The 24,587-nt window shown below is 40.3% G+C and overlaps 1 protein-coding gene across 1 annotated transcript; it reads right to left on the bottom strand.

The window, feature by feature from the left end:
- Positions 1–700: 700 nt before the first annotated feature.
- Positions 701–15,281, bottom strand: DERA (deoxyribose-phosphate aldolase; the record flags this gene model as incomplete). The annotated part of the gene is made up of 5 exons (XM_029083677.1): positions 701–829; positions 9,207–9,341; positions 10,632–10,727; positions 13,039–13,186; positions 15,184–15,281. Coding segments are annotated over 5 exons (606 nt in total), but the record flags the coding sequence as incomplete, so codon positions are not given.
- Positions 15,282–24,587: the final 9,306 nt, after the last annotated feature.

Below are 24,587 nucleotides of genomic sequence, written 5' to 3'. Positions count from 1 at the left end.
ACCTGCTGTAGGGAACCTGCTTTGGCAGAGGGGTTGGACTAGATGATCTCCTGAGGTCCCTTCCAACCCCACCATTCTGTGATTCTGTGATTTGAAGTGCCAATTAATTGCCAGTAGTGAATGCCACTGCTTTTGAGTGTGCCAATTTAAAACCAGTTTAATCTAACCTATCCCAGTGCCTACTGGAGTACATGGTGTTCTTTCCCTCACTGCATTTCCAGTACAGGTGCTTCACAAATTGCACTCTCATAGAGGTGGTTAGAAGAACTGATTGCAAACCAGAAACGAGAGCTGTCAGCATGAATCTTCACAGGGAAGGTCCCTCTGCATTTAAAAGAAGCTTACGAGCCACCTACCTACATTATAGTTCACCACAATTGCCTGCATAATATGTGTATCTGCCCCAAATGTATGTACCCTTATTAAATATATCAAGGATCAGATGTCTGACAACAAATATTACTTTCTCCTACAAATTTTGTTATTTAGCAGTTTTAAGTGTTATTTCACATTCCATGCAGTTTTTATAGGTTACACGAAACAAGCGACGCTTCGTTACTACACCTGCAACTTCAGTAATTGCTGGGTAATAAGTTTTTTCTACTATCGGCAAAACTAAACTTTCACAACTACAATTTTTTAAGCTTCATAAATAATAGAGCAACGTTGTTAGCTTAAAAAGAAAACCACATATATTTACCTGCCATCATAGCTATCATACTGGCTTTGTAGACGTTAGCAAGGGACCCCAGTTCACCTGTTGCCAAGATTGTTTTCATATGAGCTTCTCCACAGGCCTCGCGGCACTGGCGGATCTCCTCGTAGAGACCTGAGGATAAAAGCATGTGAAAATGATCAAAGTTACCTGAAAGACATTTTCAAGTATGGCTGTAATTTCCACTTCTGGATTAATTTCCAATCTTATAATTAGTCATAGCACTCAAGAACTTAAGTTTTGTAAGTTCAATAAATTACATGACTGGAGGTAATTAACAACACCACACAGTTTCAGGCTTAACTTAATAGCTATTAATGTCAGTTCTCTCAAAACTAAGAATGTGCACAGTATGCCAAACACTCATGAATGCATCAGGAATAAAAAAATGCTATGATCCTCAAGATTGATTTTAAAACAGTATTTTCAGTAAGAAAGATAGTAACATATTGAATCAGTACTCGGGGACAGTTATGTTTTCCTCTCCAGATCATGGCATCACCCTCTCTTGTCCCCTTTAGCCACATTTGCCAAAAGGCTCAGTCTAAAAGACATCAAAGATGTGACCAAGTTGACTAATTACAAAGATTAGTGCTACCTGAGATGCCATGAACTATCCCCTTTGATTTCCAGCTGTCACTCCTGGAGGCTTCACATTTCCCTTTGGTTTCCTACCCTTCCCCCTAGTACCATGGGACCATCTCAGGAAGTCTGATTAAGGAGCTCGATGTCTGTGTTTAGGCATCTGAACCTCACTTTAAGCTTCTTGAAAATAAGAATTTCCTGAAAAAAATCAATGCAGCCTGTTGAGATTTCTGGAGAGGAGAGACCAAGGCCTGGGATCACACCTCAAGGAAGAGCAAATCCACGTGGATCTGTGTTTACAAACCACCTCAAGTAGTTGCATTGCCCACAAGGTTACTGAGGACCTCAAACAGCCCTGGCAAAGGTGAAGGAAGCACTGTGGCAGGAGGTCCAGCAGGACAACATCTGTCTAGCATGCTGTGGAGCTACAGCTCCAAGGGCTCAGCTGGACCCTCACTTCTAATGCTCACACTCGCTGAGGAAGCTGTCTGGAGATGAGAAATAAAGCAGACCACTATCTCTGCATCTTCACATTACTTGGAAAACAAAAAGCAGACCTCTGCCCTGGAGTCACTCCTTCCTCCCCACAGAGAGCTCCACTACCTTTGAAGGGCCTCTTGCTACCAGCCTGTCCTCTGACCTACAGCTCTCCTTAGCTCTCACCTCCAAGCAGTCAGCATGTCCCTGAGACAAACCAGCACACATCCCCCCGGCTCGCTGCTTCCCAGGGAACTGCCGCTCAACCAGCCAGCCACTGGCTGCAGCCAGGGAGAAGCAGGGACAGGGAGGACAGGTCAGCGTTTGGCTGCTCATGGACACTGTCCACAGCAGATGACCCCCTCACAAACTGCTGCTTTCAGATTTCCAAAGTGTCCTGGCCACAGGCACGCTGACCTTTCTAACAGCTTTATATTCTCACAGACTCAGTAAGGACTGGAATAAATTGTGGATATAACGGACTGTAAAAAGGTTAGAATTCGTGGACCTTGTCAGGTAACACAACACGAGGAGCACAGGAAAACCCTCCCTGAGCAATCTGGTAAAATTCAGCAGTGCTCCCACAAAATTTATACACAGAGAGATTAAAAGAGCTAGAAATTATTGAAACATTGCTGTTAGGAACCAGCCACTTGGGGATGTTTAACATTCCTCCAGTGTGGACAGAAAAGCAGCTCTTGGAGTGTACAGCCATTATTTCTGGAATTGGAATTAAAAAAAAAAAAAAGACGACACATAATAAGTAAACAGGATTCTTTGCAAGAAAGTCCTTTTCACAAATGGTATTCAACCTCCAAACACGTAATCAAACAGTTCTTTTATGGAAGGCTAAAATACAGCTTTTAACAAATATTTCTTGTTTAAAAAGTCCAGGATATGGCTACAAAGACTAAATTTTTTTTAGCAATAGGAGTTTTCTTTTCCCATCAGTCCTCAAGAGAGCCCTGGAAACATACAACAGGGTTTGTGAGCTGCTGTATGGTTGGACCTCCCCTCCACCCCTGATGCTGCCACATCCTATTGATGCCATCGGCACAGCAGGCAGCCAGGGCCGGGATCGCTGGGGTTCTCCTCTGAGAGGTACCACACGTCTTAGTAGACAACTGGCTAATGCACTTAGCAAGTCCCTTTATAGACACCAGGCTTCACCTTGTTTCTTACTGTGTACCAAAGGTGTGAATTAATCAGGACTAGCATGCAGTCTAACATGTTTTATTGATCAATTGATGATACTCCAGAAACCTACATCAAATCGAGACTCAAAAGGAAATACAAAGAATCTGTGCTATTTTCTTGTGCATTTTATAATACCACTTAGGTTAGACCCAAATGCAGTCTCTTTTTGTGGAGTGACTCTTTCCTGAAGCTTTTGGAAAGCCAGAGAAAGCAGCTTTCATGTTCTCCTAGTTTCGGCAACAAGAAGAAAAGACTCGAGTTTTCTCTACTTTTAAGATACATGGCCAAAAATGTCAAAATAAAATCAACAAAATGTACATTTAGGTTGAATTCCACAAAAAGAAATTATATCCTCATAGCTGTTGTTCACTGGAGTTAGTAAAACAGCTACAGCATCCTCCCTATTGTTGGAAGGTACTTTTATATGCAATTAGTGCCAAGATAATTTGAACAGTCTCACTGACAGCACGGATCAACCCACGGACAGGAACAACAGAGGATCTTCAATCATCCATCACCTATCAGGTTAGCTGAGGTGGTGGAAAAGTGGGCATACGTTAATGGGGCAGGTGTGTAGGTAATAAATACTGCTCTTTATTCAGAGACCAATTATTGCAGACAATCGCTGGCATTCATAGGACATTCTCAACCCTGCAGTAAAAAGAACAAATATAAATGCGACTACCTCTGGGACAGAGAACATTAACTAGAGCACTTCAGTCCCAGGGCAAGTAGGAGCTGCTTTGATACAGAACAAGTGCAAAAACTCCTACTCCTTTCAAAAATAAAAAGAAAGAAGTTTCAGCACTCAGTCAGATTTAAATCAAGGCACTAATAACTTGATTATCCTAAAACTTTCTGGCAAATGTCTAAAGTATGGTTGGAGTTAATCACACTTGAAAATGCACTCAAGTGTTTCACGAGGTCCTAGGCTGCTTTGGGGACAGCCTGTGCCGCCATAAAGTCCATCACTTAACTATTCAGTTCCATCAAGCTGATCAGGAGCAGAGCTGGACACTGCGGTTCTGGGAATATCTGCAACCTATGCAGAACACCAGTAGCTGACAGCAGACAGAGGCAAGGAGGCTGGGGGTGCACAAGGGAGGGGACACAGCTGGGACAGCTGAGCCCAACTGACCAGAGGGATATTCCAGACCATATGACATCATAATTAGCATGTAAAGTTGGGGGAAGAAGAGGAAAGGGAGGAACATTCGGGGTGATGGCGTTTGTCTTCCCAAGTCACCATTAGGTGTGGTGGAGCCCTGCTGTCTTGGAGACGGCTGAACTCCTGCCTGACCATGGGAAGCGGTGAATAAATTCCTTGTTTTGTTTTGCTTGTGCATGCAGCTTTTGCTTTACCTATTAAACTGTCTTTATCTCAACCCACGAGTTTTCTCACTTTTACTCTTCCAATTCTCCCCCCATCCCACTGGGGAGGAAGTGAGCAAGTGGCCGTGTGGTGCTTAGTTGCCAGCTGGGGTTAAACCACAATAAACTATCATGAAGAGGTTGCAAAAGTCTCTCCTTCTGACTGCTAAAAACAAGAAAAAGAGAATCAAGAGCTCTCAAAGTAAATGCCAGTACTGTGTAGCATCTGGAACACAGCACCAACACTATCCATTCTAAAAGAAGTCTAAGTCTTAAGTCAGGGGAAAAAAAAACAAAACACCAAAAAACCCCCCAAGTAAGCCAACCTGTACAGAAAACATTCAGAGCCAGACACTCATTGATGTCATCTGTAGCAGCTCTACTGACTTAGCTGTTAAAATGGATGCGACATCATAACTCTTCTGCTTTGCACCCTTAAGATACCTTACTGCTTTCATGAACTTCAGATCTGTTTTTATTAGATGCATTTATAGAAGTCAAAAAAATTCTGGTTTTATAGGAAAAAAATACTTTCATAGCTGTGGTTTCGATTTCACTGTTATAAAAGATAAGTGTTGGAAGGTGTCTTTTTTGTAGTTTTCCTAAAATTTTAACTATTCAGTGCATTATATTGATTTTTAGCAGCTATTAAATACACCAAAGAAAATGTTCCTCCCCCTATACATTTCTCAAGCAAACATCCCTGACAATTTCTGCTGGCTATAATTTGCCCTAGATTGTCTAAATGGTCTTTTGCTTTGGTCTAACATATTTGTCATAAAAATCACAAAATAAGGGGGATATTCCGTATCTCCTACAAAGGAAATGAAAATACTAAGGGGAAAAATATACAGCTTAATTTTTTATGAAACAGCTTTTCTCCAAAAATGTAGTGATAAAAACACTTTTTCTTTTTTCTTTTTTTTTTTAAATTCAGTTTATTTGCTGTTTTTATCTAGTCAGTCACAATGACTGATGTTAAGGGTAGAAACTGAGACGAGGAGGGAAGATGTTTCAATTTCTGTTAGACCAAAAGATCAAGGTAATCATGATGGGAAACTGGAAAATGAGCTGGAATCCCTTCTGTCTTGCACGTTAATGGCAGGTTTGTTAACAAAATGACAAGCACAAGGCTATCAGCACAACACAACTCTTTCAGTTCTGCTCTCAGCCACATATGTGCAACTCCAGGCTCCAGTGATTCATGTGAAACCGAAAACAGAGCTTGGCTTCAGGATTCTGATCTGCTGCTGACAACATAAGACAGAAATTGTGCAACTAGATTTTGCCATCCCAAGTCAGCTTGCACGTCTAGAAAACAGTAAATCCGACTATAATATTTCTGAACAATAATATGTGGAGTCTTTTCCAAGTCTCTGGAGCAGGGAGTGTATTTTCTCTGCGCTGTTTATAAAGTATGTAGCACAAGAAGGGGGCCCCAATCCCTGAACAAAGCCTCTGAACTCACAGTTGAATAATTATCAATGGAATTGAAAGGCAGCTTTCATTATGAGGTTATACCTAATGTATTTCATGGATGCAGCCACATGCAAACTTCTTAAGAGTATACTTGGGTTTTTCCCTTTTCTTGTAGGAAAATCCAACTGGCATGGAGCAAACGATGGGTTAACAATACCTCTGAAACAACTGACAGTGTAGTATGTCCAGGTGTTTGCTAAAAGCTGTGAAACTAGAAGTAACATTAGAGGACCCTAGACAGCTTCAGAAGGTACAGCAACTCCACCATATTCATTGATAACAGGAAAATATCTAACTAACTAACTAAATAAATCCAGTTTCTTTCAACAATTTGTTGGTCAACTTCATCACTCTTTACATACAGGCTCCACATTCTGTGTCTAAAGACAGTATCCAAATTGTGATTTTTAAGCTTAATCCGTACTTTGTCAAGCTCAAAGATGGTTGAGTAAAGTAGTATTGCTTTAAAAGCTGATAGGTTATAAAAGGTATATAAGTTCACTAAATTAAATCTCATTTATTGTTATTTTCCAATGTAAATTAGCTGTCCAATAAAGATGCTTTCACATTCAGCGCTATTAAAAAGATCTGAGCAATTACTTCATTAAGATCTAGAAAATATATTCTGAGTGTCCTAAAGAGCTCCAACAAAATTTAAGAACTGCTTTAAAATAACTTGACATAATGGAACATACAGTAAAATCTTTAATAACCAAACAAGCCTTTGAAACAAATCACAAAGCAACACTATTCTATCACGGTAACCCCAATTTTTACATAAGCTAGAAGAAAAGCTAAAAATATATGAACAGTAGATAAAGCACTCTACCACATACATAATTTTGTCAATAACTCCTGAAGCTGTGAAGACAGGCAGCATACAAAAATAAATATAAAAATATATTAGTGTTATAAGCATAAGCAGAGGTTCTGTGACAACTGCAAGGCAGCTCTAGTTGATGAAGCACCCAGCCATATTTACTGCACTAGATTTTTCAATTTTATGCAATACAGGGATTCATCCTAAAAATGACTACTTCATCCCTTCTTCTAGCTTCCTTAAACATACTTTATACATTGCCATGTATCATATCTAATCATTAGAGAGAGGTGGAAACCTTCATGTTAGAGCAGGTAACATACATCTATTGAAAGATAAACAGGAAGTCAGAAGACTAGATTTTCACCGAAATATTCAGACCACCTACTGAAGTAATTTTCTTTGGACAGGCAGGATAAATATTATAATTTTTCACCCTGTAGCATCATTATCTGGATGGCAAGTAAATTCTGTTCCTGAGGTAGCTTTTTTCGAGACCTTGTAAATATGTGTCATACACAGAGTCATGTTCATGAATAAACTTTCAGAAAACATTTGAAAATAATTTCAATTCTGCCCTCAGTAAAAAAAAAAAAAAAATAAAAGTAAACTAACCATTGTCAAAAAAAGGATAGCTTTCAACCTTGTCATGACTTCAGTGCTGGATAAACGAATACGCATACCAAATGAAAGGTCATCCCTAATTTACTTATTTAGTAAACTGACAGCTTTATACTACATCCATCATTGCTATGTCCGTGTACTCCTCCTCTGTAATTTGTGATGACAAAAAACAATTCACTTCCCATACAGAAAATCCTAACGATGTACATCCACTTCATTTCAACCACCAATACAAACCTCTCTGAGCCTAGCCCTGTATTTCTTCTCCGAGTTCTCCTCCACGTAATCCCGGGCAATATAACCTCAAGCCTGCATTTGCAGTTGCCTGCCTGTGCTAACTTTCTGATCTCTGCTCTATGCAACTTGCACTTACCAGTGGTTTGCACCATGAAGTCTGAAGGATGGTAACCACAGTTATGTCAGAAATTGCTACAAGACAGGCTGTTTCAGACACAGTTGCAAGTTGCTGCTCAAGTCCAGTTTAGTGGTCTTTTTTTAGTCTTAGTAACAGATCATTGACAGTTCATTTTGTATCCAAGACCAATACGTGTTTCCAGAGAAGCACAACTTCTGGAGGGGGTATCTGCTTTGTAGACCATAATGTAGACCCTAACAAAGATACAGTGAAGGAAGGTGTGCATATAGTCTTGCTGCCAGCTGGTACAGAACTTGATCCATCATTCTGTCTTATTTAAAAATGCTCAATTACCCAGTCTCCATATTCCAGCAATTTCTGAGGTGACACCTGAACCTCAAATAGCCACTCTGAACGAAACAAATGCCTGCAACAATGACCATCCTCGAGAAGTCAAGCATTTGTAAAGCTGCATATATTTAAGAGCAAAAGGATGAAGATGATAAATACTATGAGAGAGGTCAAGATGTTATAGCAAGTGGAAACAAGGAACAGGTTGGCCAGAGAAGCTGTGGCTGCTCCTCCCTGGAAGTGTTGAAGGCCAGGTTGGATGAGGCTTTGAGCAACCTGGTCTAGCAGAAGGTGTCCCTGCTGATGGCAGGGGGGTTGGAACTGGATGAGCTTTAATGTCCCTTCCATTCCAAACCATTCTATGATTCTATATCAGTCCTGAAGATACCGCTGCAGAAACACGTGGGTTTTTTAGTTCAATTCTAACTGCTAATTGAAGGACGACTAAAATCAGAAAATATGATCTGTTACTATGATGATTGTATTTCCTTAACCAAACCGAGGTACCAGGGGTCCTTTATGAAGTCTTACAAGCAAATAGGCTATTACAGTGCTGCATTATACAACTAAATGGAAAATTCATTCCAAGACAATGATGTGTTTACCTTCACATGGAGATTACTTATAGAAGCGTTGTCAGCACTTAAGGCAAACCATTCATTCAGTACAATAAGGAGGCAATTAGAGCAAAAACCATCTTCAGCATTATTGTTCTTACTAATTAGTAGTAGTCTACAGACACAAGAGCATCAAAAATAATATGAACAGCCAATTTGTACCCTCAACTTTCAGGAAAAAGAAAACAACTAAAATATATATTTTTGTCAAAAATTGAAATGTATATTTAAGAAAGTATCATCTAGGTTAGCAACCCCTTGGGGTTTTAACAAAACTGTTCAAATAATTAGGCATTTACTTCCACTTCACTTGCTTTTTTAAGCCTGTACACAAAATCCTCCAAAGGCATAGGAAGAATAGACCTGGCTTTTCAAAACACAAAGTCATTCTGCACGTCCAGCCTGATGGGACTTGTAACAGCACTCTTTTCAAAAATTAGTCATAAACTAGTTAAATAGTTTTTATTTAGTTCAGTGCCCCAAATTATCTGTTACTCTTAGGCGAAGGACCAAATTCTTCAAGGACTGATGTGAAGACTCGGAGAAGAGACAAAGGCAGAGGCTGCACATGCATATAGAGAGGTTTAGGTTCCTTGCCAAAGGGTGGGTTCTTACCTTCCCACTGGCCACTCAGCACCAGACTCCTGCTAATGACAATGTCAATCTCCCTGGCACCATATTCCACAGCTAGCTTTATCTCAGCCAGTTTGGTTTCTAGAGGAGTTTGTCCAGATGGAAATCCAGCAGCCACTAAAAGAAAGAGGATGCAGATAGAGGGAAGAAAATGTTTTATAAATTGACCATAAAATTGTATATACCTCTAATACAGTAGAGAGTTTGAAAGTTATTTTTCTTTTATCCCTATCATGATTCAAAAAATATAAAGATACCTCATCCTACTCTCTCTTCATCCACAAGAAGCATTAGTTCTCCCCTCAAGAACCAATGTCCAGCAAGATACTAAGTGTGTCTTGTGAAAAGATCTCTTTCACATGCCTTATTTTTTTCCAAAGCAGCTTACATAAGAAAGTCCAATATCTATTGCTTCCAGCAGAATTGAGCAAACAAGTGAACTCATACATGAAGTAATACATACATTTTTAATTCTCCTCAATTCTTTTAAGTAGTATTTCAAGTTAAATCCTAGTAATACGTTTAACAGCTAAATCACAATATAGCAAATATTGCTTTCAATGAGGTCTATTTAAGATTATGCTTATGCTGTTTAGGTACAAAACCCAAAGGTAACTTAGGAAATGGAAAAAATAATGGCTTTGTCTGAGATCCTTTTTCTCTCTGACATATAAATGCATTTAGGGTGTATATTTTTGCCTACACAACAATGGAACAACAACAAAAAAACCCACCAGAAAACACGGATCTTAGCATTAAACACCTGATCTAACTTCAAAGTTAGCCCCTGCTTTGAGCAGGAGGTTGGCCCAGATGACATCCAGAGCTCCCTTCCAACCCATATAATTCTTTGATTCTACTTTTTGCTTATTGTAGATTCAGGACTTGTCTCTCATGTGTGGTGACTGGAGAAGAGCTGGCACTATTAGATTTGTAAGTACAAGTCCTGAACCTGCAGGCTGCTCAGCAGGCAATAACCCTTGCCTCTGCACACAGCTTCATCGAATTTGGCTTGTAGGATTATACTTACAAGCCAAACAACTGATACAGAAAAAAACCCCTTGTATTAGAACTCCTAAAGCCCATATTTCATTATTATTACTATTATCTACCTACTGTCTACTGATACTTTGTTCAGCACACTATCTCAATTTCTTCTATTTGGGTGAGGAGAACACTGATATATCTTAAGGATATATCTCTTCCAGCAAAACAGATCCTGATAAGCTTGAAGTTGAAAGAAGACAAAAGATGATACCAGAAGAAATCCGACCCTTCACTCCCTTCCTTCCACCTGCTACCTTTTCACCCTACTCTCTGAAACAAATGCAACTCCCAACTTCTGCATTTTTCTACATATTTTATAGCATAAAAATATTTAATTGGATATTTTTGAATAAAGCTTACCTGAAGCTACTGGTATGTTACAACCAGCAGCCTTTAGGGCATGAACAGCATCGGTGACTCTTGCAGGATACACACAAACTGCTGCAGCAGTAATACCTGCAAAAGCCACAGTTCACTTTTTTATATATAGATTTCCACCTCCTGGAGTGCAATCCATATTAGGAGTAAGTGTGCATTGTTCTTACCTTCAAATTTCATTCTCACAAGGATCTTAAGCACCTACACTACGGATGTCTGTTATATTGCTCAAATGATTCAGGTAATTCTCCACATTGTTACCTCCCTCATGTTCCTTCACCTGACCCTGGGAGCAAGTTTGCATTAGGAGTTAAAACGTCAAGATTTTTACCGACAGGTTCACTATTTAATGCCAACACATACAGTTCAGACACACTTAGTCAGCAAATTACTGTGAAAGAAACCGCACTGCCAAGCTCTGTCCTTACTTGTTGAGCCACACTGAGCCCAGCAGCAACTGAGCAGTCTTTATGTTAATGCATTCTTACTGCATTTCTAGTTAAAATTCTATTCTCTCAATGTCTCAGATAATTGACCTCATATTTAATACTTCAACTGTCTGACAAGTCCATAAATCCAAGTTTTAAAAAAAGACTAATCTTTGATATTTTATGTGTATGGCTTAAAACCAGAGGCCTGATTTCCCTTTGGTTCTATGACTTCAATCAGTGGACTAATGCCTGTGTAAAACTGAAATATTTCAACAGTAAAAGCATGTCCCAAACGTTGCTGGGATTTTCTTTTTGTGAGATCATCATAAAGCCAAGTGACAGGACAAAAGTCAAATGGTATTCACTGACACATCAGTGATTAGAGCTGGAAAAATGCAGAAACACTGCTCAGATATAAAGAGGTTTTATTGATAGTTATAGGGACAGTCTCAATTTGATCTGAAGTTTTATAGTGTTCAGTCTCAAGTGTAACATTGGGAATTCAGATGGAGCCTGCTTGAGTAATGACAATGCAAGTTCTACCACTCGTTCTTAAGGGTTGTCTTCTGCCCCTTCAACTCTTTTGACTTAGCTAGGAACTCTGCGTGTGTACATCTGTATATGTGGACAGCAGGATGACCATGAGCCAGCACTGTGCCCTTGTGGCCAGGAAGGCCAATGGCATCCTGGGGTGCATTAGAAGGGGTGTGGTTAGTAGGTCAAGAGAGGTTCTCCTCCCCCCCTACTCTGCCCTGGTGAGGTCACATCTGGAATATTGTGTCCAGTTCCAGGCCCCACAGTTCAGGAAGGACAGAGAACTGCTGGAGAGAGTCCAGCACAGAGCCATCAAGATTATTAAGGGAGTGGAGCATCTCCCTTATGAGGAAAGGCTGAGGGAGCTGGGTCTCTTTAGCTTGGAGAAGAGGAGACTGAGGGGTGACCACATTCATGTTTATAAATATGTTAAGGGCGAATGTCATGAGGATGGAGCCAGGCTCTTCTCAGTGATGTCCAATGGTAGGACAAGGGGCAATGGGTGTGAGCTGGAACACAGGAGGTTCCACTTAAACTTCAGAAGAAACTTCTTTACTGTAAGGGTGACAAAGCACTGGAACAGGCTGCCTAGGGAGGTTGTGGAGTCTCCTTCTCTGGAGACATTCAAGACCCACCTGGACGCCTTTCTAGGTGATCTCATTTAGGTTCCTGCTCTGGCAGGGGGATTGGACTGGATGATCTTTCGAGGGCCCTTCCAATCCCCAACATTCTGTGATTCTGTGACACACAACTGCACACACTCACTACAGGACTGATTCCTTAAACTAGAGTGGGCTAAAAAGATGTCTCCTATTTTAACTACTGAAACAAGCAGGTAACAGATAATGTTTTCTGAAGGAAAAATAACATGCTTAGGACTGTGGAATGCATCTTTTCTGACAGACAAAGTGGTAGGCTTGGTAGTTACATATAGAAACAGCAGCTAAGCGTGAAATCCTAAGGAGTCACATGAACACTTCCCCCTTCTCCAATTTACTAAGGACATTAGCAGATTAACACACTACTCAATTTGTTTCACCTTAGTGCACTGTTATTAAAAGACACACACTGGGGTTACACACTTGTGGCTTCCGCATCAAATTTGCCCATTAGGTATTATAACTTACAGTGTCACCCTGAGTCCATGCTTCACTTTGGTTGCCAAACTGAGAATAGATTTTTCTCTCCTTGTATTCTTATATGAACTCAAAGGAATAGATATTTTGCAGTTAGAACTTAAGACAGTTGCTTTGAATAAGACCGTATAGGACCTGGTTTGTTCTCTCAGGACTATTAGTCCTGCAGTGCCACCTACCATAACTGCTTCCATTACAGGAAGAAGAGGCCATTTTTACACATTTCTGAAAATTGAAAAAATAAATGAGGAAATATAGACATTTTCTATACAAAATACACTATCATACCTTTATCATGCATGTCCAAGGCTTTCAGTAGATCCTCTCTGATAGGATGCTTTGCTTTAAAACACAGTCTGTGAACATTTGAAGAAGTATCATCACCTGAAAGAGTGGTAAGGTCTATGCAGGTGACAGCTTTCAGCAGCCAAGCAGCCTACAAAGAGAGTGAAGCAAGGAATATAGTATTTCAGTTTATGCTTCCAAAGCCAAACTACCTTAGAAGATGCAGGAATCAGAAGCCTGGCACTCACTCTAAGAATGAGGAAACGTATGGGATATAACATGGAGGATATGCAAAAAATGGTTTATAACAGACAGTGCTGGCAGGTAATTTGTTCATGTCTTGAGCAGTATCTAATGGTACAGAAAGGATTTGGAAGCAGAAGTCCACTCTCTCAGAATAAAAGGATCAAATGACCATTTTTGGTGCAAAAGCTAACTAACAAATGGGACTCTGTAAGAATCAGACAAACATTTTTACCTGGACAAATTTAAATCTGCAAGACAAAGATAAAAACGCCACCTATGTGAGGAACCTGACTGTTATAATATGCTCCATTCCACACAGTATGTCTGTATCTTTAAGGCTTATATGCATGAGAAATTATACACATGCCTCAAGCAGAGCACAGGTTTGCAATTGCCAGTAACCAGATGAGTCTACACATCAGCAATTTGCACACTTGCACGTTTGCATGCTTCTCCTGCTGTGAGAGTGAAACATGGAATCAGCAGGGGGTAAGAACCCAGACTTCTTAAAAATTAGGGTCTAGACTCCAGATGTTTCCACTTTCTTTTGTGTGAATCAGGAATAAAAAACATCTGTAATTATTTGGTGCAAAAAACAAAAGCAAGAGCTAAGTGACAAGGCTATAGCACTCAGATGAAAATGCTATGGAATTTTAGAAGATATACTAATCAGAGAACGGAACAGAAGCACAACAAAAACTTTTTTTAGCTTTTTTGCCAAACAAAAATTGAGCTTAAGACATTATTTTGAGATATTTGTTGAAGATCTTCCAGCAAATTTTAATTTACAGTGATGGCTTCACTAAAAGCTGACACATCTTAGTGCATGTTTGTTCCAAAAGGGGGAAGTTTGCAATGGCAAAGTCCATTGAGTCCATAAAGTCCTTCTGTGACTGCTCTGTTCTGTGACATAATTTGTCAGTATAGGCAGCAAAAGTTGTTGTTTCTGCATGGAGGTATTACTCTGCAAATCTTTAGTGGCTGGCCAGCCTACAAACCTCTCACACTTCACTGATGGGAGTCTCCTTTCTGAACTTGCAGGTAAATGTTACACTGAAAGCTGCTTTGGGGTGACTGAATGCAGTAATGAAGTGTTGCTGGTCTGTGTTAGTCTAAGCTTGACTCCTTGATTCAAACTGGACACCAGGCCAAAATCTGTCCATTCTGCCAGCTGGGCAGTAACAGCAGAGGTTGAGGGTAACTGCTAAGATACTCTAAACGTGTGTTCAATCAATAAAGTCAGCCTTGAAGAAAAGTTCATTTGCACCACTGGCTTTAGCGATGGCTTATGTGAACATATTTTATACAAAGATGGACAATAACCAATCATTTACCTTATCTAAGGAGTTGAGAACTCAGTTCCCGTAACATTAGATGGCTCTTTCATTTTTATTTTTTTTTTCCTTTCTGCCCCCAAGTGCCATAGCCAGTCAGGATTTTTGAGTTTTAGGTAAGAACTAGTTAAGCAAAGAAATCACACATGTTGGGGATGTTTAAGTAAAGAAAAATCATCCAGGTAGGTCAAACTTGACAGGGACCATGATCATATCTTACAGCTTTAAAATTAAAAAATAAGAAGGCAGCACGCAAAGAAATCTGTCTGGGAAACAGAATAAATGTGGTGGGATAGTAATATACAATTTAATCCACTCATGAATAAAGATGACTTAAATTCATTTGCAGTTTTGCCACTCATGAGTTATAAGGTTTTTAACTTGTTTGGATAAATGCGTCACCTTATTCCATCCCACCATCATCAAATACAAATTATTAAAATAAGACATGGACAAGCACATCTTTTAAGTTTACATGGATCTTGAAAAAAATTCAATATTGTAGCCTGGAGAGGGAGAGTGACTGCTTTAAAAATACAGGAATGGAATGCATAAAAAGAGCACTTACTTGCCAATTACCTTTCACAGTTCTCCATTTTTTAATTCGTTCTGCATGCCTCACAACTGCAGGTCGATTCACATGCACTTTTGAGATCCAGCCAAGTTCTGGGGTGGGAAAAGAGAATAAAAAAAAAAAAGTCTCATCTATTTCTGTGTTCTTTTAAAATATGGTGTGGGATTTCAGAAGAAAGTTGTAGCTTGGTTTGGAACCTCTGAAGAGGATGTTGTGCTTTCATGTCCTTTTAAGGGCTGGTGTACTTATCACCAGTGCAAAATATCCTACTAGCACTAACTTCTGTTAGGGTCTGATCTGTGAACGGGATGTTTCACACAGCAGGTTTTGTTTGCCATTAAAATTGAATTAACTTACAGTTGATAAGAGACACTATGTTGCTAGTCCTGGACTATGAAGTGTATTTTACATGTAGCATATAAAAACCTAAACAAAGCAGCCTTCTGCCACTGCTTGCTGATTTACTTCTTGATTCCAGAATCCGGAATTGATTCAGTCCTTTGCTTGTCTGCTGGCACTTAGGATACAACAGCATTTTTTTGTGTGCGTGAACCTTTATTTTCAAGCACTGTACACCACATAGTCACCAAAACCTTCGGACAGACCCTTCAGAACAAAGCATTTGGGTTGTTACTGTCTAGAGCTAATTTTACTGCATTTGCTGCTAAGGCTGGAAGAGAAGCAGATGCTCAATGTTTACTACAATAATAAAACTGTCTAAAAACAAAAGCACCAAAGATTGGACACTGCTTAATGAAGGGTAACTGACTGATAAGGAGAACTGGGGGTTCAGGTTCTTGAATCTTGAAATTTCTGCTGAGTATGATAATCCAAAGATGTCATTTTGAATGTTAATAAATACAAACTGCTCACAGAAGTACACAGGAAAAAGAAATCAGAGTATCTTTAAAATCTCTCATTTCCCAAAACATAAATAATTCTTCTAAACACTAATCATATAAGTAATCCATGAAAATACTCTGAAAACAACATCAACAATCATTAACTACCAAGCATCAGCAAATCACCACCATCAATCATCAAACATCATCATCAGTTAAGGTCAGTACATGGACATGGGCTTCGATACTAAGAGATAATAGCTCTGGGTGACTTAATTTATTAAGAGCATCTCATCTCTACAAGTCTTTTTCACTGCTGTATGAAACTTGCATATCACTCAAGCACACTTATTTAAAAAGGTTTAAAACTTTTTTAAAAGTCAATAGCCAAAATCACTACTTTTGCACAGAAATCTTATCCTCAAATTTTTTTCTGCCTACTTTACAGTTTAAAAAAAGAAAAAGTGTAGAACTAATATATCAGCTAAAGTATGTGTAAATACAAGCTTGTTTTCCTAATTAGACTTACAAAAAAGCTCTGTAGAAACCAATTTAGGGTAAAGATGACCCAGTGGAAATGCAGGACAAAGGCATGATACACAGCTAAACAAAATCTTGTTCTGAGCATAGTAAGCCACCTTGCTACTGGGAGGTGATTCTGCCCCTCTACTCCGCTCTCGTAAGGCCCCACCTGGAATAATGCATCCAGTTCTGGAGCCCCCAACATAAGAAAGACACGGACCAGTTAGAACAAGTCCAGCGGAGGCCACGAGGATGATCCGAGGGCTGGAGCAGCTCTGCTGTGAGGACAGGCTGAGAGAGTTGGGGCTGTTCAGCCTGGAGAAGAGAAGGCTCTGGGGAGGTCTTATAGAGGCCTTCCAGTACCTGAAGGGGCTACAAGAAAGCTGGGGAAGGACTTTTCATAAGGGTAGTTAATGACAGAACAAGGGGAAATGGGTTTAAACTGAACGCGGGGAGGTTTAGATTAGCTATTAGGAAGAAGTTCTTCACTGTGAGGGTGCTCAGACACTGGCACAGGTTGCCCAAGGAAGCTGTGGATGCCCCCTCCCTGGAAGTGTTGAAGGCCAGGCTGGATGAGGCTTTGAGCAACCTGGTCTAGTGGAAGGTGTCCCTGCTGATGGCAGGGGGGTTGGACCTGGATGAGCTTTAAGGTCCCTTCCAATCCAAACCATTCTATGATTCTACTGCCTTCCTATTACCACATACAAGAAATTAAAAGAGCAGTACCTACAAGGTCAAAATGTCAGCCAAAAGCAGAAAATGTAAATCAAAGAAGGAATTTCAAAGGAATCCTAAGGAATTTAAGGATTTGTTTAAGAATTTAGCATGTATGGTGACAAAGAACAGGAGGAGCTTGCAAAGTTGCAAACTAGTTGAACAGCAAACCCTCTAAAAGCCACAGGCTTATCCATTCTGCCCCAAAAGCGAGAAGCTCAAGTGACATGTGGAAAGCAGGTGAGAAAAGCTATTGCTACAAAACCTACGGCTAGAACTTCCCTTCTTTGTGAATATCAATAAATGCAAACCATACAAACACAGGCAGTTGAAATTTAACCTAGTGAAACCTTTACATCCTCTGCAGTTGCTTTAAGGTCCCAGCTGCTATGTGACCAGCACAGAGCATACATCACTTCTCAGGGGGCCACTAGCAGCAATATTTGATAGAGTCCATGGGGGAGGAAAATACAAATACATAAATAAAGGAAGGAAGGAAACACAAACGCTGTGTTGTGATTCTCTTGCTCAGGTGGAATCATTTAATCATAATCCAATATATGAAAATAACTTTTGAACCCTACTGGGTGCGTGGTGACTTTTCAGCTCCTTTGGAAAACGTGAAAAAATCAAAGCAAGTGGTTTAGATGAGGAACTCTTCTTGTTCTCCAATAAGGACCCTACTCTAATCTATTCTTTCTACATTATGAAAGACAACTAAGAAATCCAACTAAATAATTAATTCATAAAAACTACAGCCTTCCATAGAAGAGTTTGGAAGAATATGAAGACAGTATCTAGTCTGTTAGATATGGAAAATTCAGGATTCAGATGAAAATTTAAGTGAAAGAACAGAAATTTCCCTCAAGAGTAGGTTAACTCTTCACTACTTATTATTTGGAGAGGATTCAGTCTGATTCATCTTGTGCTGGACACTGGTAGAATCATACATACAACTATTGTATCTGCCCCTACCTGACTTTTGAGCATAGCTTTTCAGAAGGTCACAGTAATCTTTTCAGGAAATAGAGCACTGCATACTAGATGAGATTAAAGGATATAGTCAAGTCTAACAGCATTTGAAGAAAGAAAAAGAAAAGTAAATTCATAATCAGTGGGAGAAATGATGGGGAAGGACAGTGGAAGTGAAATAAGCTACTACCTTTGCTTTGCCCAAAGTCACCTGTGAAAGTTACCGTGTATCAGCTGATCAGCAATTGCTGATTGCATGTTCTTTGCAAATATGATTAAATTAAATTCATTGGCTTAAGCCCTTTTCCCAGTGTAACACACTTTGCCTTCTGTTTTCAGAATAGTCATGAACATACCTGTCACATGGCAACTCAGGAAGGTGTCATACCTAATTTTTGTGCCTGAGATGTAAGTTACCTTGAAAGACCATAGAATCTGGATCTCCAAGTATTTTGTTAGAACGTGGGATATCAAACCACTGTGAACAGCACAGGCAGAAAACTTGAAAAAAAAAATTAAAATAATTTTTTTAAAAAAGCAGAACTCCACCCCATCTGTACAACTTCATGTGAGGCATTATGCAGCTTACTAAAGAAAATAAAATGGTGTAATTTAAAAAATGCACGGCGAGGAAGGACAAAGGTTCTGGTAATATGCAGCAGCAGATGGAGACTTCTATCTAACACAGACCTTTTTTTATCCAAGCCCACTTCTCTATTAATTAAAGCAGTGGGCAAGTGAAAACAAGTATGTCTCAGCATAATGGCCTCTAAATAGACTTTCAAAGTTTGCCATGTGAGGTCTCACCAAATATTTAAATGTGTCTCTATTCAGAAAAATCACTACAATTCCAGTTTTGGTTTTTGTTTTTGCATTAAAAATAAGAATAAAACCATTATTTGAAAAAGAACTGACTGCCTTTGGATTCTTCCCCTCCTCCACTCCCCCAAGCTTTATGATTTAGTATCTGGGTAAGAAAAACTGTATTTAATTAGGCTCATTAACCTTGCAGTGTGAACATGTCTTTTTTTTTTTTTTTTTTAAGTAAGTCATCTGCTAGTCATCTGCACAGTCATGTGGCTTCAGGGATAAAAGTAATTAAAGCAGTTACACTATGGCTAATTAGCCAATATTCTGTAATCACTCTTCAAGTTTACTTTTTTCTCTGAAGACATTTGAAAAAATCATATTCCAAATCTTAACAGGAAATTAATCTCCTCTCTTTGAAGAATATGAACCCAAAATTACCAAGCATTTCCTCAGAAAAAAATAAATAAAACCACTTCATTAGTACATAAATATCTAAGATACCTAACACATTCCTCATAAAACAGACTAAGCTTTTCAGAAGCTTTTTTTTAAAAAAAGTGTAGATGGCACCCCTTCAGATGGTGAAACAGAAAGCCCACGAATGCCTGAGGCTGTAGTTTCACAAGCATTTTAAGGCAGCACTGTCCCCAAAAAAATTCCCCCCCCCCCCCCCAACTGGTTATTTCCTCCTCTGTGCCAGAAACAGCATGTGTGCTCCTGCTCTTACCATGAATATATGATAAAATGGGTAAGGGAAGTGATGAAAGCTGTTATTTCTGGTGAAGTGAGTGAAACTGTGCTCTGAACCTTTGGTGGAGAAATGAGGTATTGAGCTGGACACAGGCTGACCCCAGCTGGCCACGTGTAGCTGAGCAATGCTGCTGAAGAGGGAGAAAAGGCTTCAGGATCAGGTCTTGTTACAGCTACCGTACCATGTAAGCTCTTTAAAGGCTTAGGGATTATTCAGTTTCTTAGAGACAGAAGCTGTAGTTATTTTCTCACAGTGACTTTTGCTACGGACCTGTTTTATTTCCAGATGGGTTCTCCTTATATGCGAGAAGTTCAGTCTCCAAGTCATCAGCATTCAGATTCTCAAAGCAGGACACCAAGGCACGAGCCCTGAACTAGAAATCAGCTCTGTTCTCTTGTGACGTTAGTGAAATCACACAACGTTGATCATGGATCACATGAAATGGATCACGGCATCCTTCAAAGCACTTTGAAAACCACTGACAAGCCTTTCCTCAGAAAGTGAGCTGCAGAACAACAGGAGTTTGGTTTCCTGTAGGTCCAAGTCCTCTGCTGTCCCCTCTCTTCTTTCCTGGCTCCAGAGACCTCTCCTAACCCCAACAACCCAACTGTCCCATTATGGTCCTCACAACCATGGAGTAAAACAGGACATTGTTACTTGCATAAAGCCCAAAAAATAAGATGTAATAAAAAGTCATGTCATTGCTGAGCTGCACTTTTCCCTCAACAGAGCGAGTAATTTGGTCACTCCTCCCGGAGACTTACTTATTTCTGAGACATCTGTCGCTCCTTCAAATCAGATTAAAATTATCCAGCAGATTCAAAAGGTGTTAGAAGGGAATAGTGAAGAAACAGAGCCACAGTACACACTAAAAACAGCTATTAATATATTAGAACAGGATTATGTTGTCTTGAAAAAGGATGCAACACTTCATTATCTAAATGCCACTTACCAACAGGCTAGCTCTCACATGTAAATGGCTCAGAAATATCAACTATAATTAAAAATATCAGTTGAAACATAATGAATGTATTTCTGGCCCTTCAACTAGAGGGGCTGAGCAACACAGACTTTTTAATTTTTTTTAGAATCCAAGAACATCCTTTGCAAAACAACTGTAACTAATTATTCATTACTCAGAATACATCCATTTATATACACACATACATAGACACACAGGTAAAAAAACCCACATAACCATAGAACAATTTGGGTTGGAAGATCTCTGAAGGTCATTTGTCCGACATCCTGTGCAAAGCAGGTTCAGCTCTCAGCTCAGACCAGGCTGCTGAGGACTTTATTCAGTTGGGTTTTGAGAGTCCCCAAGGATGGAGACTACACAGCCTCTCTGGGCAACCAGCCCCATCACCTGACTGTCCTGCAGGAAGATATTTTTCCTTCTCTGTCTCAAGACAAGCCTGTTGTCTCGCTTCATCCCATCATGCAACACTCTGAAGAGCCTGGCTCTGCTTTCTCGATACTCTCCCCGTAGGGATGAGCAAGCTGCTGTTAGAACCCTCTAGCTTAGGACCCATCCTATTTAACATTTTTTTTTCAGTGACCTGGAGGCCAGGTCCATGGAGGTCATTACTCGGTACCAGCCTCAAAGCAGAATATTATCAACTGTGTCATCTGCTGGGTTTTAAACACCCTACTTTCCATTTTATGGGTGTACAAGAGGTTATTGAATATCCTTCTTTCTCCTGAGGCTGTTGCATCAAAATTCCATCAGCAGGGAGCAGAAAACTTGTGTGGTAGCTGTCTGCATCCCCACAGTTAAACCAAAGGATTATGCTACTAGCTTACACTACAAAATTGATGCTTATTGATGTGTTCCACTATTTCATTGTGAAGGGGCCTGCGATGTTTTTCTGAAGTGACAAAACATGAAGCACCTGGTCCATTACCCTCCAGCATCCTTGGGAGCAGAGTGGGAGAGGCAGACTCCTTTAGTCCTGGTAGTCATTGTGGTAAACCTGAGTATTCAAGAATGACTCCACAAACAGTTCCTGTGGAATGGCAGACTTGTAAAATTCCTTATCCACCTTTTTTACATGACTCTCTGACAGCAAATATATCAGTGTATTAGACCAGTCACCCTCTGACTAGTTCATGCAAATCAGTGTCTTTTTATCTGTGTTACATGTACCTGTTCTTTATTCCAAGTAAACAACATGTTCTTCTACCAAGGAACACTGATAAGAAAGAAAGAAAGAAAGGAAGGAAGGATGAATTAAGGGCTTTTACAAAAATGTCTTTATTTTACAAAGAAAAAAAAAGATCACATGGGAAAGCATTACTTGCCAGGACTTGAGAAGAGTTTGGCTTATCATTTATGAACAAATAGATGCTGTTTAATGGCAGCATCAGAATTGCACTGCTTAAATAATGACATTAGGTAGGAAGCACAGAAATAGCAGACAGATAAAAGGACTCAAATAACATATTTTTAAGTAAAATATATTTTACCACTAGGTGTCCCTATTAGAAAACTGTAATCCTACAGAACACTCTGTGAGATACAGGGCAAATCACTGGCATTACTGTTAAAGCTGCTGGCACAAGCTGGCAAAACCTTCAAAAGCCAAAGTGCCTAAGTCACAAAAGCAGCATGTACTGTTAGCAACCATGAAAGATAAAGGGAAAGGTTTAACGTGTCCTTTCTGAGCAGTACTGAGAGCTAAGATACAGCACTTCAGGTAAGATACAGCAACTTACTTAAATATAGCATTTAACATATTTCAGATGTGTATTTAGAGGGAGAGCAAATGGCAGGGAGATTCAGTTCTCCCTTTAAAGCAGCCAGCATAAGGCAGCTGTTAGAAACAGCCACAGCAAGTACACTGCAGCTTAATACAAAAGCAGTCGTGGCCACACCATTCCCCTACCACGCTGGCCCTGCACATCTAACCCAGCTCATTCTGACTGCAACAGATGTAAACAAATATCACTGGGAATTGACGGCAAGAAGTACCTGCAGATAAGCTGAGGGCAGTGGCCTTTCCAGGTAAATCAGTTGCAGCTGGAAGCAGCCATATGATGCAGCCCTGAAGACATCCATCCCTCTGTGCTCTCCGTTAATAATCTTGAGCATTAGTTGGCTCTGCCTCTTGGGCAGGGAAGGGCTACTTATGGGAGGAGAAAGAGTTATCGAAAATATTTGGAATATACTCAAAGATTGCTTTAGTGGGTGCAAAAAAAACAATTATGTTGTGCTGGTCAGCTGCACATTGAACACTTTTCCCTTGACTACGATTGTACAGCAAGATCCAGCCAAATGTTAGTGAGGTTGCTTGTCTCTTCCAGTAGTTTCTCACTCAGCAGCATAGCCTTCCTTACATGTAAACCTGTCAGTCAGAGGATGACTGTTTGGTAGGAACTCAACTGACTTCACATTCAAGTTTCTGGCCTCCCCACACAAACCGACAATTACTCTTAATCTTAAATTAATGGTAAAAAAAAGCACAACATGCACCTAGTTTAAAGTAACTGGTGTGCATTTGCAAACTTCCATGCTAGCTTTTTTCCTAACAGACACTGAAGTTTTGCCACTATATTATTAACATGTTTGTTTCAGCAAAAAGATGCTGTTCAGATGGTTACAGTTGAAATTCACCTGTCCCTGCAAGAAGCCCACAGTTAAGTACCTCAGAGAGCAACTGGACAGCTCACTTTTAGGAGTTACAACATGTCAGTCATTTCAGAGAATGAAAACAGAGTCAACTTTCAGTTGTCCCCAGGCTAATCATTTAAATTACATGTTAGCTTTGTAAAAAATACCTGTCCTTGTGCCATAGCCACGTGACACTGTGACGAGTGGCCTCCTGAACTCTGCTCCTGCTAACTTTGAGATCTCTCTGTTCCGCACCAGCTGTCCTCTGCTCCCGAGGAAGACACCACCCCTGTACCTCCTCCACTTAATTGTCCATCTACTCATATTCACCAAATTATCATACCTTAGAGGCAGACTGTAGGGAAGGCACCTTATTTCATTCTACCACTGCAGCTGGGGTTTGCCAGGTGGAGAAGTCAGAAAGCTGTAGCCATTTCTCCTTCCCCACTCCCAGCAATCAGTAGAAGAGAAGCTTCAGCCAGCAAATGGCACAGAAACCATTTCTTGGCAGCTTTCTGCCTTACCTGAGGCACAGCCACCTTTCAGACCTGCAAAATCACACAATTCCAGAATTGCCTAGACTGGAAAAGACCTTTAAGATCATCGAGTCCAATCATGAACCCAACACTGACAAGTCCCCTATGACTAACCCATGTCCCTCAGCACTATGTCTACACGACTCTTCAATCCCTCCAGGGATGGGGACTCCACCACTGCCCTGGGCAACCCCTTTCCAATGCCTCAGAACCCTTTCAGCAAAGAAATTTTTCCTCACAGCCCATCTCAACTGCCCTGGGCACAACTTCCTCTTGTCCTATCACTTGTTACTTGGTTGACCAGATCCTCATCAGTCTTCAGAGAGCAAGCAACAAAGAGAACGAGAAGTCCAGAGTTTAAAATTCAGAATCAAATTAATAAAAAGCGTTTTGACCTTCTTGGGGAAAAGGGGTGTGTGAGGGGAAGCTTATCCAGTGCGAACCAGAAAGGTGCACAGGAGGGGACCGGGCCCAGCTCTGTACAGGGCTATGGCCGCCCTCACTCCCGCCTGACCAAAGGGGCAGCAAAGCGGAAGAGACAGCCCGACCAAGGCGTCACGAGTACGGGCTAAAGGATCTACCGGAACCCTAAGCCTGCTTCTACGTTGCCTCGTCAGCACAGCCCGGTTTGAGGCAGC

This window comes from Antrostomus carolinensis, unplaced genomic scaffold, assembly GCF_000700745.2.
Source record: "Antrostomus carolinensis isolate BGI_N321 unplaced genomic scaffold, ASM70074v2 scaffold18442, whole genome shotgun sequence".
Lineage (NCBI taxonomy): Eukaryota > Metazoa > Chordata > Aves > Caprimulgiformes > Caprimulgidae > Antrostomus > Antrostomus carolinensis.
The sequence above is the reverse complement of the archived record's forward strand: the minus strand, read 5'-3'. Positions and strand labels throughout refer to the sequence as shown.